This window comes from Odontesthes bonariensis, chromosome 13 (assembly GCF_027942865.1).
Source record: "Odontesthes bonariensis isolate fOdoBon6 chromosome 13, fOdoBon6.hap1, whole genome shotgun sequence".
Taxonomy (NCBI): domain Eukaryota; kingdom Metazoa; phylum Chordata; class Actinopteri; order Atheriniformes; family Atherinopsidae; genus Odontesthes; species Odontesthes bonariensis.
This window is the reverse complement of record NC_134518.1, coordinates 32657299-32670639: the sequence shown is the minus strand read 5'-3', so window position 1 is coordinate 32670639 and position 13341 is coordinate 32657299. Positions and strand designations below refer to the sequence as shown.

The window sequence follows — 13341 nt, the reverse complement described above, 5'->3', positions numbered from 1 at the left end:
TACAATTTATTTTTACCGTCTCCCAAATGTTTATGCCGTTTCCAAGAGTATATAAAAGAACTAAAATCAGGTCAATTCTGGTCTATAATCAGCAGCCAACTACTTCACTTTTTATTTTATAGGACTTATTAACTGAAAAATTCTGGAAACAAATACATTTGACTTTCAGAAATGTATTTAAACACATTTTAAATTTATTTTCAATAATTGTTTGAATGTTTCCTCGATACTGAATTGTTGGCTTTTATTACAATTTATAGATTATCGATTATTCTTTCTTAATCTCGCTGGATATTTAAAAAAAAAAAAGATCTTTAGAAATAATTTTTGCTCACTTTGTTGGAAAAACATTTCAAACTGACTAAAAGAAACCTGAAGTAACACAAGCTAAAGCTAAAAGTTAGAAATAAAATGGCTGAATCGGTTTCTGGTGTTAAAAGTAAAAAGAAGGATGTAAAAAAAGAAAAAAAAATCAACTTTACTAACCTTTGAAGTGACTTTTCAGGAGTATTTAAAACATAATTTTATTGCTACTTTACTTTTACAAAAAAAAAAGTTCCTAATTTAGCATTTAAGTGCAGATGAATTAACTGACTGTTTCTTTGTAATTTATCACACGAACACATCGACGACGACGACTCTCGGAACCTTTGGTAGCTATCGCTTCTGTTCCTACCGGATTTATATAACGGTCGGATCATACGTGAAACGGCTTCTGCGGTAGTTGGCAATATTTAATTAGCGTAAATGACCTCTTCGGCCGGTTTTTTTTTTCATTGAAATGGGATCAAATGGCGAACTGAAACACCAACCGACCCTCGGTTAGAAACCGTTCCGGATTTAACCGAAAGTAAGGCCGAGGATTAGTGCAAGAGGACCCGGAGCTGCCGCCAGTGTGAACCGCTACATGCTACGTGTACAGCAGCAGCCTGTTAGCTCCTGTTAGCTCCCGCGGCTAACGGGTCCAGACATGGATTTTAACGGCTGACTTCGCCGAGCAAACGGTGAGCAGAGACCCGGCATGGAGGGCGGTTTGGGCTCCGTTAGCACCCCCAAATGAGGGACGGAGGAGGAGGAATCACCGCCGCTGTTTTTTCTCTGTTTTACTCTCTGAGATCAGCTGTCAGCCGGTAAACATGATGTATTCATCGAGAAGAAAACCAGTCCTCTACTTCAAAGAGGAGAGAAGGTAAGATGGACGTTATTCTCCAGGTAAATCTGAATGTAAAACACGTAGAGAAAAGTTTGATCAGATGGGAAAACAGCAGGTTATTGAAACATTCAGTAAATAAGGCAGAAACAGAGTTTATACAGTTCTGAGCAGCTTTAAAGTAAAGAAAATAATAATTAAATGATTAAAAAAAAATACATTAAACCGCAGTAATTAGACAGCAAATTACTGTGCAATTAATCTGAAATAATGAAAATAATAAAAATAAGTAAATAAACACATATATGAATAATAATAAATAAAAAAAGTATTCAAAATGTAGGTTACAGCTTGCACTCCCAATAACAAATTAAATAATTTTCATTATCTCATTCTCCCTCCCTCAACAGTTCCAGAAATATCCTCCAAATATCATAAAATTCAGAAGCCCTCTTTCTAACATATAGGTCAGTTCCTCAAGAGCCAAACTCGATGTGAAGTTATTTAACCAGCAGGTAAAAGAGGGGCAACCAAAGTAATGCAGTAAACAAAGGTAGGAAACCAATTTTCTTTCCTTACAAGATAAAGAACAGTCATCTGGATTTGATTTGATTTTAATTCATTTATTTGCACAAATATAACAAACAAACCGCTAAAATACAGCAAACCAGATGTGCAGGTGAGATAAAAAAAAAAAAACAGAGAGGTTTTAAGTATATCTCACCTCATAGAAACAAAAAATTACAAGCCACAACAATAAACAAGACAAAACAAGCTATCTTAAAAGGCATAAAATCAAGAAAGAAAAAAAAATACAATATAGAACAGAGCTAAATTTAAAAATGAGTAAATCCCTAAAATGCATACCTCAGGGCATAAAGGTACAGGGGAAGAACGGCTTCCTGACAGCCACCCTTCCATGGAGCCCATTTCTGATGAGGCTTGGGCCAACAGCAGATGGATCAGCTGAAGGTCCAGATGCATCTCTCAGCTCCTGTGTCAGGTCTTTGCTGGATGTTTTCCTCTTTCTTAAGGACATCACTTTCAGATCCTGTTCATCTGCTGGAGATAGTTCTTTAGGCCTGACACTTCTTCTTTTGTCCTCCACTTGTCCAGTTTCCTCAAATGTTTTAAGGACACACTGCACACCATGCTGAGATATGCCAAGTTTTCAGCTAACAGCTCTTTGGGAATCACCTTGTTGCTGCAGAAATCCTGTTTTCTGTCTGTCACACTGTGTTATCTTTGCTGTTTTTCACACATGCAGCTAAAGAAATGGGAACAAATCTTAATTCCAGTCTAAAACCCACAAAGAGCTTCTAGATTATTCATTTCTGGTGGCATAAAACAGTTTAACCATTTAATTTATATTAATTGTTCCATAATTAGTCATTAGATTATATCTTATATTCCTTTTTCAAGCTTTAAATTGAATCTTATTTACTTTTTCTTGATGTTGAATTAAATATAATTCTTATTAATGTCTGTTTTTTTTCCTACTTTTAGACGTGACAAAGTTCATTATTTTGGGATTAGGATTTTTTTTAAACTGATTTTCTTAAATTAATTTGACTCTTTTGGTAACTGGAAGCAGTTTTAAACGTAAATGTACAAAAAAGTTGAAACTATGAAGCTGTTTTTCACAGATGCAACTAAAGAAATGATGTGTCTCTGTGACAGGCTGCTGGGAACAAAGTGCCTAAAGATCCAGTTTAAAACGGCTTCTTTGCTGAGTTGTCTGTTCTGTGTGGACACAACACTGGTTCATCCCTTGAGTTAGGAGCGTTTTTCCTGCCTGAAGGATTCATAGTTCAGAGGATGTTCACCGCCTGGCCAAAAACAAAGAAGAAATAATTTTGTTTAGCTCTGATCACAGAAAACATTCCCCCGTTGATTTCCATCCAGATTTTTATAAATTTTCCCCCAACATCTTGTTCGTGATTGTATGTCACTTAGTTGGGAAAAATGTCTTTTTTTTTTTATAAAAATCTCTTTCAGACTGAAACTGACTGAAACTCAAACACTCTGCCCATTAATTCTCTCTCTTGGCCTTTAAGAAATGAGATCTCTAAAGTTCCCCATCAACAGGAGAAGTGAGTAAAGCTTTGAACTGTGTGTTTTGAGTGTTTCCCAAACTGTGGTCCAGGGACACGAAGAGGTCGATAAAGAAGCCAAAGTGCGTCTTTATGAGCAGCGAGTTCTTATTTCCTAAAGTTCCCTCTTTTATATCCATGCAGGTCGTCTTTTCTTGTTAATTAGATCTATCTGCAGCAGCGAAACTATTTATCAGCGTGTTATTTTCATTTATTTGATTGGTCTGTGAAAGCACCGTCTCCATGGCAACTGGATGTTTTGGCAACAACCTAAAAGTCTCTTATTTAATTTCTCTGGTTTTGTGACCCGTTGTGTTAGTTTTTTATCTCCAGAAGTACAAATGCAGAACTCCTCTGATGCACTTAAGGTTTAATATGAATAAGGAAAGGTGCACAGGGTAATAATATAATAATATATTTAATTTATAAAGCACTTTACATCAACTTAATGACCTCAGAGTGCTACATTTTAAAACTAGCATTTAAAAAACAAAACAAAACAAAGGACTGTAGTTCCTTTTCTGTTGCATGCTGAACAATCTCCTCAGCCCAGGATCTTGGAATTTATCTTTATATTTTGGATTCAGTTAAGTTCAAGAGAAAATGTCAAATGTATTTATGTTCGGTGTTGTTTAACAGGCGAGTGGAAATTGGATTCAGCCGCCACCTTTTCTCATTCCTTTTGGGTTAAAACCAAAGTGTGCGCACACTGCTGCTGTGCTGAGGCGCTTTGCAGCCAAACCCATGAAGTTAACGTCGGTAAATGTAAATGTATTTTATTTATACAGACGATCGTTACGGTGTACCAAAGTTCTTTACAGCAGGTAATAAATAAAGAGAAGAATAAGTAAAAACTAATAAAAACAATAAAAGAACAGTGAAAGCAATAAAATACAACAAAATCAAATAAGATAAAATAAGATAAAAGTGTCATCATGCTACTGGGTATTAAAAGCCATCCTAAATAAGCAGGTTTTTAGCCTAGATTTGAAGAGGCCCAGGTCAGAAATAAGACGCAGCTGGACGGGGAGCTTATTCCAGAGCCCGGGGGCAGCTTTGGGAAAAGGCTGGCTCACCCCAGGGTTTGTATTCTGACCTGGGCACCTACAGCAGAAACTGATCTGCTGACCTCAGAGCTCTACCAGGACTGTTAAAAGCTCAGATAAATACGATGGGGCGAGGCCGTTAAGAGCTTTAAAAACCAACATTAAAAGTTTAAAATCAGTTCTATAAAGGACAGGAAGCCGATGGAGGGAGTTTAGAACAGGAGTGATGTGCACACGTCTGTTGGTGTTGGTTAAAAGACGGGCAGCAGCGTTCTGACGACTTAAAAACATTTTAACTTTGGCTAGGAGACGCAACTGGGAAAAACTAGTCCTGACGACATTGTTAGTTTGTTTGTCCAACCTCAGATCAAAGGTCAAAGGTCACTCCCAGATTTCTGACGGTTGAACTAAGCTTTGAAGACGAGGTGCCAAAGCCAGCCGTCACAGTATCCCCAAACACAATGAGTTCAGTTAATGGTCATTAAAGTTGATTAAGCAGAGCAGAAGAAGAGGGTGTAAACTCAAAAAGATCACGCGGTGGTTTCAGATTCATCATGATCACACGACTGCGTGATAATTGTGATGGTTACCAGTTAATTCATCATCATTAAAGCAGGAACAGCATGTAGTTGTTGTCTCTTTTTAAAGTGATGCTGAAGTCACGTGACTTCAGAGAGCTGCGATCAATGATGCATCGATCATCGGCAGCGGAGGGAAAATTAATCCTCATATTATTTCTATGAATAATTTCTTGTTTCTACGCGTGAGATCAAATAAAATGCAGAAAAATCTAAACGTTTGAAAACTGACTGAAGTCACTGATGGATTTAATTTGTTTGGACGACCTGCTGCTGCTGTGGTGTGTTCAGGAACCACAGTTTGGGAACCTTTTGGTTTGCCGTTTGGACGCATGATCGGCTTTAACTCCACAAACTGTAACACGTCTGCGCTCGTTTCTGTGCATGACTGTGAAACCGCAGAGACTCTGGAGAGAAAAACATCCTATTTGGTAGCAGACGGAGTTTAAATCCAGATTTCCAACCCATAATTTGGGCCAATAAACACTGTTAAAAGGAGAAGTTTTGTCTGTCCTGCAGAGTTTCGACCTCATTGGTTTTGAACAGTATATTGTGCTTCATTCAATGGATGCTGGGAAGTGGGAATTTCCAACCTGTGACCATGAAAAAGCCCCCAAAGGTTTTTCAGTTCCAGCTTCCACTTTTTAAGTCCGTCCTAAAAACAGAAGCCGTCTGAACGCAGCTTCTGTTTTATTTTCCTGAACTTTTGGCACATTTTTACTTCTTATTTGTTGTTGATGGGAAAATAATCAAAGCAAACATTGAAGCAGCCACAAAAAGACCGAAACTGACGTCATTTTCAGGTTTGATTTTCCACTTCTGAGTCGCATCGAAGGCAGCGTTGGTTCTGACCTCCATGTTTTAATCGATTTAAATGTGACAGATTCTCTTCTTCTTCCTCCTGGTTTCCAGGTTCCTGACGGGGAAGTGTACGATCTACAAGCTGTTCGGCCTCTGCATGGTTCTGGTGCTCGTCTCGCTGCTCTGGCTGCAGCTCAGCTGCTCGGGTGATTTGTCCTCCGGTACTCACGAAGACCGGCGTGCCCCGCGGCAGCCGCCGCCGCCGCCCTGCCCGGCAGACCACCAGGCATCCGCGGCGGACGACCCCTCCTGGGGTCCTCACAAACTGGCCCTCGTGGTGCCCTTCAGAGAGCGCTTCGAGGAGCTGCTGGTGTTCGTTCCCTACATGCACACGTTCCTCAACAAGAAGAAGATTCGCCACAAGATCCTCATCATCAACCAGGTGGATCACTACAGGTGAGGGCGGGGCCTCTTTCTGGCTGCCGGGTTTGGATCACATCAGAGCGGTGACAGAGCAGCTTTCTTCTTCTTCTTCTTCTTCTTCTTCTTCTTCTTCTTCTTCTTCTTCTTCTCCTTGTTTCAGATTCAATCGAGCGTCCCTGATCAACGTGGGCCACATGGAGAGCGGGAACGACACCGACTACCTGGCCATGCACGACGTGGACCTGCTGCCCCAGAACGAGGCTCTGGACTACGGCTTCCCCGAGGACGGGCCCTTCCACGTGGCGTCGCCGGAGCTGCACCCGCTTTATCATTACAAGACCTACGTGGGAGGAATCCTGCTGCTCACCAAGAAGCATTACTACATGGTACAGAAGCACACCGATGTCCTTAGCATCTGAAACAAACCAGCTGATCAGTCTGATCGATCCCGCTCCTCCCTGGAACTTTAACCTCTCAACGGTTCCAGATCTGCTGCATTAAAGGGATAGTTCGCCTCTTTTGACATGAAGCTGTATGACATCCCATATCAGCAACATCATTTATGAACATGTTCTTACCCCCTGCTGCGTCCTGTGAGCAGAGTTCCAGCCTCGTTTTGGCGTTGATGAAGGTAGTCCGGCTAGTTGGCTGGGGTTTAAAAAATAAAGCGTTTTGCTTCTCAAAACAAATGCTTTCAACAGAGTAATACATTTACATCATAAAATCGTTCTCCAGGAAAAAGTCAGACCTCACAATCGCTTGGCCCTATTTTCTCTCCCTTCGTATCACTGCGTGCTGTGCAGACCGAGCAGCAAACACCGTAACAGGTGCGGCAGGCGGCAGCACGCAGTGATATAGAATAGAAAAATACTTTATTCACCCCCCAATGGGGGAAATTCAAATTAGTCAAGTAGCTCAAAAAAATTATTAGTATTTACAATGATTGTACATTAACAGCAACGATAATAAAAAATTCTAATAAAAATACAACTACTAACTAATAATAATAATAAATGACTAAATAAATAAATAAAATAAAATAATCAATCAATTTGAGAAGAACTCAGCAGTCACTGTTAAAAAGCCTTATGGCTGTGGGAACAAAGGACCTTTGTTTTGTTTTTTTATGATTCTTTTATGAAGGGAGAGAAAATAGGGCCAAGCGATTGTGAGGTCTGACTTTTTCCTGGAGAACAATTTTGTGATGCAAATGTATTACTCTTTTGAACGCATATTGTTTTGAGAAGCAAAACGCTTTATTTTTTAAGCCCCAGCCAACTAGCCGGACTACCTTCATCAACACCAAAACGAGGCTGGAACTCGGCTCACAGGACGCAGCAGGGGGTAAGAAGATGTTCATAAATGATGTTGCTGATATGGGATGTCATACAGCTTCATGTCAAAAGAGGCGAACTATCCCTTTAAAGTGTCAGAACCTGGTGCAGGTTACAGGCTGTAGTGATCCGAGCTGCCCACCAGGGGGAGCTGTTCCGCCTGCTCCTCACCTGGATGACAGGCGATCACTTCTGTGTCTCTGGTGCAAACACCGGCTTCTTCTTCTTCTTTGTTTTCACAGCTTGTTTGAGAGTTTGTGGCATAAACATTGTTTTTTTTTTATAGATTTTTAACTGTAATGCAGCTGTCCAGCATTTATTCTTTCACTGCATTATATGCTGCGTTTCTCCTAATGTTCAGTGTAAAGACCACAAAATGACACGTTTTATAGTTTTATAAAGCAGACCGTGTCTGTTAAACAATCTTCTTATAACGTCCAGATGAAATGAATAACGTTTGAAGCTCTGAGCAGCAGAATATTAACACAGTTTTTGTTCTGTTGGGTCTCAGCGGGTTTTACTCTGAATATGTTTAAGCCTCAGTAACAGCAGCTCTCAGCTCACCTCAGAGCTGCTTTTTCAGGCCATCGCTGTGCGATTCACTCTTATTCTGGACTTATTCTCTACAGCCCGTTAAACTCTGTGTTTCCACTGCTTTATTATTTGTCCACAGATGAATGAAAGTGAGCTTTTCCTCTGTCTGTGTGCAGTGTAACGGGATGTCGAACCGGTTCTGGGGCTGGGGCAGAGAGGACGACGAGTTCTACAGACGGCTGAGAAAAGCTGAGTTACAGGTAAGACTCTCAGACGGAAGAGAAGCCGCATCCGTCCGGATCGAGCTGTAACTGGTGCTCTCCCTCTGCAGCTCTTCCGACCAAACGGCATCACGACGGGATATAAAACCTTCATCCACATCCACGACCCGGCTTGGAGGAAGAGGGACCAGAAGCGGGTCGCATCTCAGAAGCAGGTACGACACAAACTTCCCAGCAACAAAGCGGGAAACTTTTTTTGCTTTGAGTCACAAAGCTTCAGCATTTAATGTTTCCACAACTGTTGCCTCATAATTAATAATTCCAGTTTATGATCGATTATTGGACTCAAACCGTCCCTTTAAATGTGATCTTTTTCAAATATAAAAACAGTAGGGCTGGGCAACGATTAACATTTTTAATCTAATTAATCACATGATTTCCCTGATAAATCACGATTAATCGTATTTGTACGCAAAATCCATTTTAAATGTGCTGCCATATGAATGAAAGTGCCATAACATTTGTTGTGCAAACACACTTTTAACATCAGCATCTTTCTGTAGTTTTTATGTAGAAGCCTCGCTCCACTGTCTGTTTCCTTGAATGACTTGCTGCTATCAGTTGTGTGTTTTGCCTTTAAGTGATATTTTAGACTGGAACTACTACGCTGAGAAGACAATTCAACTTGGCAGTGTTTACAGATGACTTTGGTTCTGTCGACTCCGCCGTCTGGAAGAACTTTAAAATGAAAATGGCCGAGTAAAAGTTCCGTACCCTTCTCCATGTTTGGTGGATCCGCCAATTACTTTCTTTTCCTGTTCCACAGCAGACAGCAACAGACTTTTACAAAATAAAAGCCTGTGAGCAGCAGAGTTTTACAAAATAAAAGCCTGTGAGCAACAGACTTTTACAAAATAAAAGCCTGTGAGCAGCAGACTTTTACAATAACAAAATTAATGTCGTTCCCCCTCTCTCTGCCCACTGCTTCCTGTCTCTCTGAACTTTCCTGTCCATTAAAGGCACAAAAGCCCCCATAACATGTTTTTTTTAAACATTTTTTTTACAATTTTTAAAATAATAGATATATAAATAAATAAAACTTGCGTTAATGCCCGATTAAATATTTATTGCGTTAAATAATTAACAAGTTAACTCGCCCAGCCCTAAAAAAAACACAAAATATGGAAACATGAACCAAGAGGAAACACAGTATGTGTAGCAGGATAACTCAGCGAGTTCAACAGTTAAAGAAATCTGGATCCATGCAGGAGTTACTGCCCAACTCCTGCTAATCTCCATCTTTTCCTGTCTAATCTCCCTGATCTTATGCGCCGTTATAAGTCGATGTTACAGCATCTGTTGCTGATATATCTCACACCTTCTTTATTTTTTCACACGGTATAGAGGTCTTACATAAAGACTGTGTACGTGTCACAGGGGCACACGTGATGTTCTGATCCAATAAGTGCGACACGTGTCCCGTCATGTCTTTAAATCCGAGTTTAGGATATTTAATAAAGCGTGGAACCAGTGGAACCGGCCACTCTTTGGCTGCCATGCCAACCACAGTTCGATCAACTCGGGTCTCGACTTCTTTGTGGAACACTTTGGTTCAGATTTTTGTAGTTGTGATAACAGGAAGTCCACTCTCAGCCCCAGAAAGCGTTAAATTGTTCCCCCTCCTCCCTGCAGGAGCAGTTTAAGGTGGACCCTGAGGGGGGGCTGACGAACCTCCGGTACCAGGTGGACTCCCGGCAGGAGCTGACCATCAGCGGCGCTCCCTGCACCATCATCAACACCAAACTGGAGTGCGACCAGAGTCTGACGCCCTGGTGCCTCCTGGGTTAGAGGGCGACTGGGTTTGTTGTCACGGCGACGGTAATGTTTGGTTGACCGGTGACCAAACGTGGCTGTTCTGGAGTCAGCCGGACCGGTACGAACTGAGGATTAAGAACAAGACTTTTCAGGTACGATAAACTGTAGAACTGCTGGTTCGCAGGGCGGCTAACTTACGGCGCCGGATGAAACTCTCCTGGCAGAGCCGGCGCCGTCAGCTTTTCTGTTCTCATTGCTCTCTGAAACCTGCTGTTAAAGGATCCAAACTTTAAAGTCCGGGTTTCGCCGGGCGCCTTGAGGAGCTTCGGCCTCGTACTGTAACTCCACACGGGCGGATTTTTACCCCTTTATCATGTTGGAAGTGAAACTGATCCGTCAGAACTTGTTCAGAACATCCGAGTCGTTTCGTTTCACCTGCTGTTGAAGTCGGACCGAAGGCGCCAAACGTTTTCATGTTGTTCCTTCTATAATGTGTCCCAGTGTGGAGCCTCATTCATCAGAGTTACAGATGTAGACCTAACAACTCTGACTGCTGTGTCTCATTATTATAACAACTTCAGTTTCTTTTAATTTAAAAACGGCAAATAAAGTTGCAAACTTCCAAACTCGTTTGTTTTCCTCTTTGCTCTGACAGTTGTTTGCTGTTCGTCTCCAGTTTGCATCCTTCCGTGTTTTTCATCAGAAACTCGTGGAATTGGCACAGGAAGAACAGTTTGGTAAACCTCATTTATTTACTGTCCGTTCTCATGAAGGGAAACACGAGGCAGGTCGGAGACTTTCCGCATAACTCTGTAACAGTTAAGTTCAGCGACAGCTACCGACCGCCACGAGCAGAGGAGGGAAGCGATCCGCCGTCCAGCTCGGCTGCCGGAGGCGGCGACGAGCCTCTTCTCAGGTTGTTGGGATCGGACATCATCAGGCCGAGCTGTTTCCTCGGCTCCTGGCAGATTGGAGCGGTGAGTCTGACATCTTTACAGCTCTTCCTCCTCTGCGGTTATTCTGTTGTTACTGGCTTCATCAGAATCAGAAACGGCGCCGTGATGTCATGACGTTAAACGTACGTGGAAGAGAAACAAACAGGAAGTAGCGATTAAAAAGGTAAATCAAAATGTATATAAAATATTTAAACACAGGTGTGTGTGTGTGTGTGTGTGTGTGTTCGTTCTTGTACTTACGTTGAGTGAGGACCAGGTAAAAGTTTTTAACCAACATAGTGAGGACATTTTGGCCGGTCCTCACTTTGTTTCCCTCTAGATGACCTCCTTAGGTTATATAGATGCTATCGTCTAATTTTCTCAGTAGGACCTCAGAATGTCCTAAGTGTCAATTTTTCACCCCTAAACTTTAACAGATTGTGTGTGTGTGTGTGTAACTTAAATATGAAAGAATCACCTTTCCTGTCTGATACTAAAGATGAGTGGTATTTCAAAATAACAGCTTCCTTAAATAAATAAATAAAAAATGCCATTATGAGATGTAAGTGTCATGAAATAAATAAGTCAGCCATTGAAAATGTACATTTTATTAATTTAATTTTTCATTTCTTTTATTTCCAATGAAACGGCTCTCCATGCTTACCTTCTTTCTTCAGTCGAGTCTCAGGGTACCTGAACATTTATGCTGTAAAAAGTGTTGTTATCACGGGGAGCCCTGATCAGTGGAGATCAGACATTATTCTGATGTCTGACATCCCAACCCAGGATAAAACGGTGGTCCTGTCCACGCCTCGTCAACGTTGCAGCCGGATTCGCTGAGAATCTTTAACCTGGAGGCACAAACGCAGAAGAGTCTACTATCAAGGAAAAAAAAGGTTTGTGTGTCTGGGGTCAAAGTTCAGATCAGTTTCAGCGCTCTGTCTCTCTGACCGTCGCCACAGACGATCAGAACAAATCAAATCAAATTTATTTGTATAGCACATTTCATGTACGAAACAATTCAAAGTGCTTCACATAAAATAAAAGCATTGCAGTAGGGAGTGGAAGAAGCATTAAAAATACATAAAAGAACATAAAGAGAAACAAATAAAATAATTTAAATGAATTTAAAAACAAGCAACAGTCCAGATAAGTTCAAAGATATCGTGCAGATTTCATGCATAGACTCATGAGAACAGAAATGTTTTTAACCTGGATTTAAAAATGTCTCCATTTGGTGAAAGTTTAATCTCCACTGGCAGTTTGTTCCACTTGTTTGCAGCATAACAGCTAAATGCTGCTTCTCCATGTTTAGTCTGGACTCTGGACTGGACCAGCTGACCCGAGTTCTTGGATCTAAGAGCTCTGCTGGCTTTATATTCTCTGAACATATCACAGATGTATTTTAGAGTAAAGATTTTAAAGCTCGGCCTCGGGGTCCCCCCAGAAGAGCTGGAGGAAGTGGCCGGGGACAGGGACGTCTGGGTCTCTTTGCTCAAGCTGCTGCCCCCGCGACCCGATCCCCGGACCAGCGGAAGATAATGGATGGATGGATGGATGGATTTTAAAGCTGCTGTGATGTGTTCAGATCTCTTAGTCCGGGTTAAAACTCCAGCAGCAGCGTTCTGGATGAGCTGCAGATGACAAGACAAAAAAAAAATCAATTAAAAGACAACAAAACAACTTCACTGACAGTGGAAAATAGAATTAGTTTAGATTTTTGAGTTTCAGCTCGTCGCTGCTGGTTCAGTTAGTTTCCTCAGCTTCTCCCTGAAGGCCCCCTGAAACCAATTCAGAAAGTACGGCTCTGGATTTCGGGGGACGAGTCGGCGCCGGAGACAAAGAGACGAAGATGGGGTGAGTCTACACCTCCCCCCCTGTGAAGGGTTTCCCCTCGGGGTGCAATTTTCACCTTTTTGTTGGAGGCGATGGAAAAGAAACACCTCCACACCGCCACAAATAGACCCCAGCAGCACTCCGCCTGCAGCTTCCTGCTAATTTTTTAATTCCCCACTCTGTGATTACGGAGCTTTATCTCAGCCGCACGATGCCGAAGAAAGGAAAAATTGTAAAGCGAAGATCTGGAGAGCCGGGCGCCGGCGTTCACACGTACGTAAAGACTTCGAGGGCTCGGGAGCAGATGTGATGCCAACACTTCATTTTCAGCCTTTCTTAATGAACGTGGGGGATTATGCTTCTATTATGAGGCAATTAGCAAAAAATAAAAGATAATCTTGATGGCTGAATGCCTGCAATCATAATCACTACATGACTAATAAAACACAGAGGGACCAGGCCGAGTCAAAACACAAGCTAATGGATCAGCTGCTGGTTTTCTACGCCTGCGGGGTCGTTCAGAGCAGAGGATCGAGCCTGTTTATTAAGATGTTTACATGTCTGTGTCCTCCAGT

The 13341-nt window shown here is 41.7% G+C and overlaps 1 protein-coding gene across 2 annotated transcripts; it reads left to right on the top strand.

The window, feature by feature from the left end:
• The first annotated feature begins 607 nt into the window (after positions 1–607).
• On the top strand, positions 608–10621 carry b4galt7 (xylosylprotein beta 1,4-galactosyltransferase, polypeptide 7 (galactosyltransferase I)). Of its 2 annotated transcripts, XM_075481967.1 has the most exons (7): positions 608–1189; positions 3208–3243; positions 5780–6124; positions 6252–6477; positions 8136–8219; positions 8291–8395; positions 9873–10621. In XM_075481967.1, the coding sequence occupies exons 1-7, from the start codon at positions 1137–1139 to the stop codon at positions 10026–10028; spliced, it is 1005 nt and encodes a 334-aa protein (XP_075338082.1). In that variant the 5' UTR covers positions 608–1136; the 3' UTR covers positions 10029–10621. The 2 variants fall into 2 exon arrangements, with proteins under 2 accessions (XP_075338082.1, XP_075338083.1); XM_075481968.1 differs by lacking the exon at positions 3208–3243 and having other exon boundaries at positions 621–1189.
• The last annotated feature ends 2720 nt before the right edge of the window (positions 10622–13341 follow it).

Coding starts and splice junctions, on each gene's coding strand:
- b4galt7 (XM_075481967.1), top strand. CDS start 1,137: ATGATGTATTCATCGAGAAGAAAACCAGTCCTCTACTTCAAAGAGGAG. Junction 6,125..6,251: donor AACCAGGTGGATCACTACAG/GTGAGGGCGGGG, acceptor TCCTTGTTTCAG/ATTCAATCGAGCGTCCCTGA. Junction 8,220..8,290: donor TGAGAAAAGCTGAGTTACAG/GTAAGACTCTCA, acceptor CTCCCTCTGCAG/CTCTTCCGACCAAACGGCAT.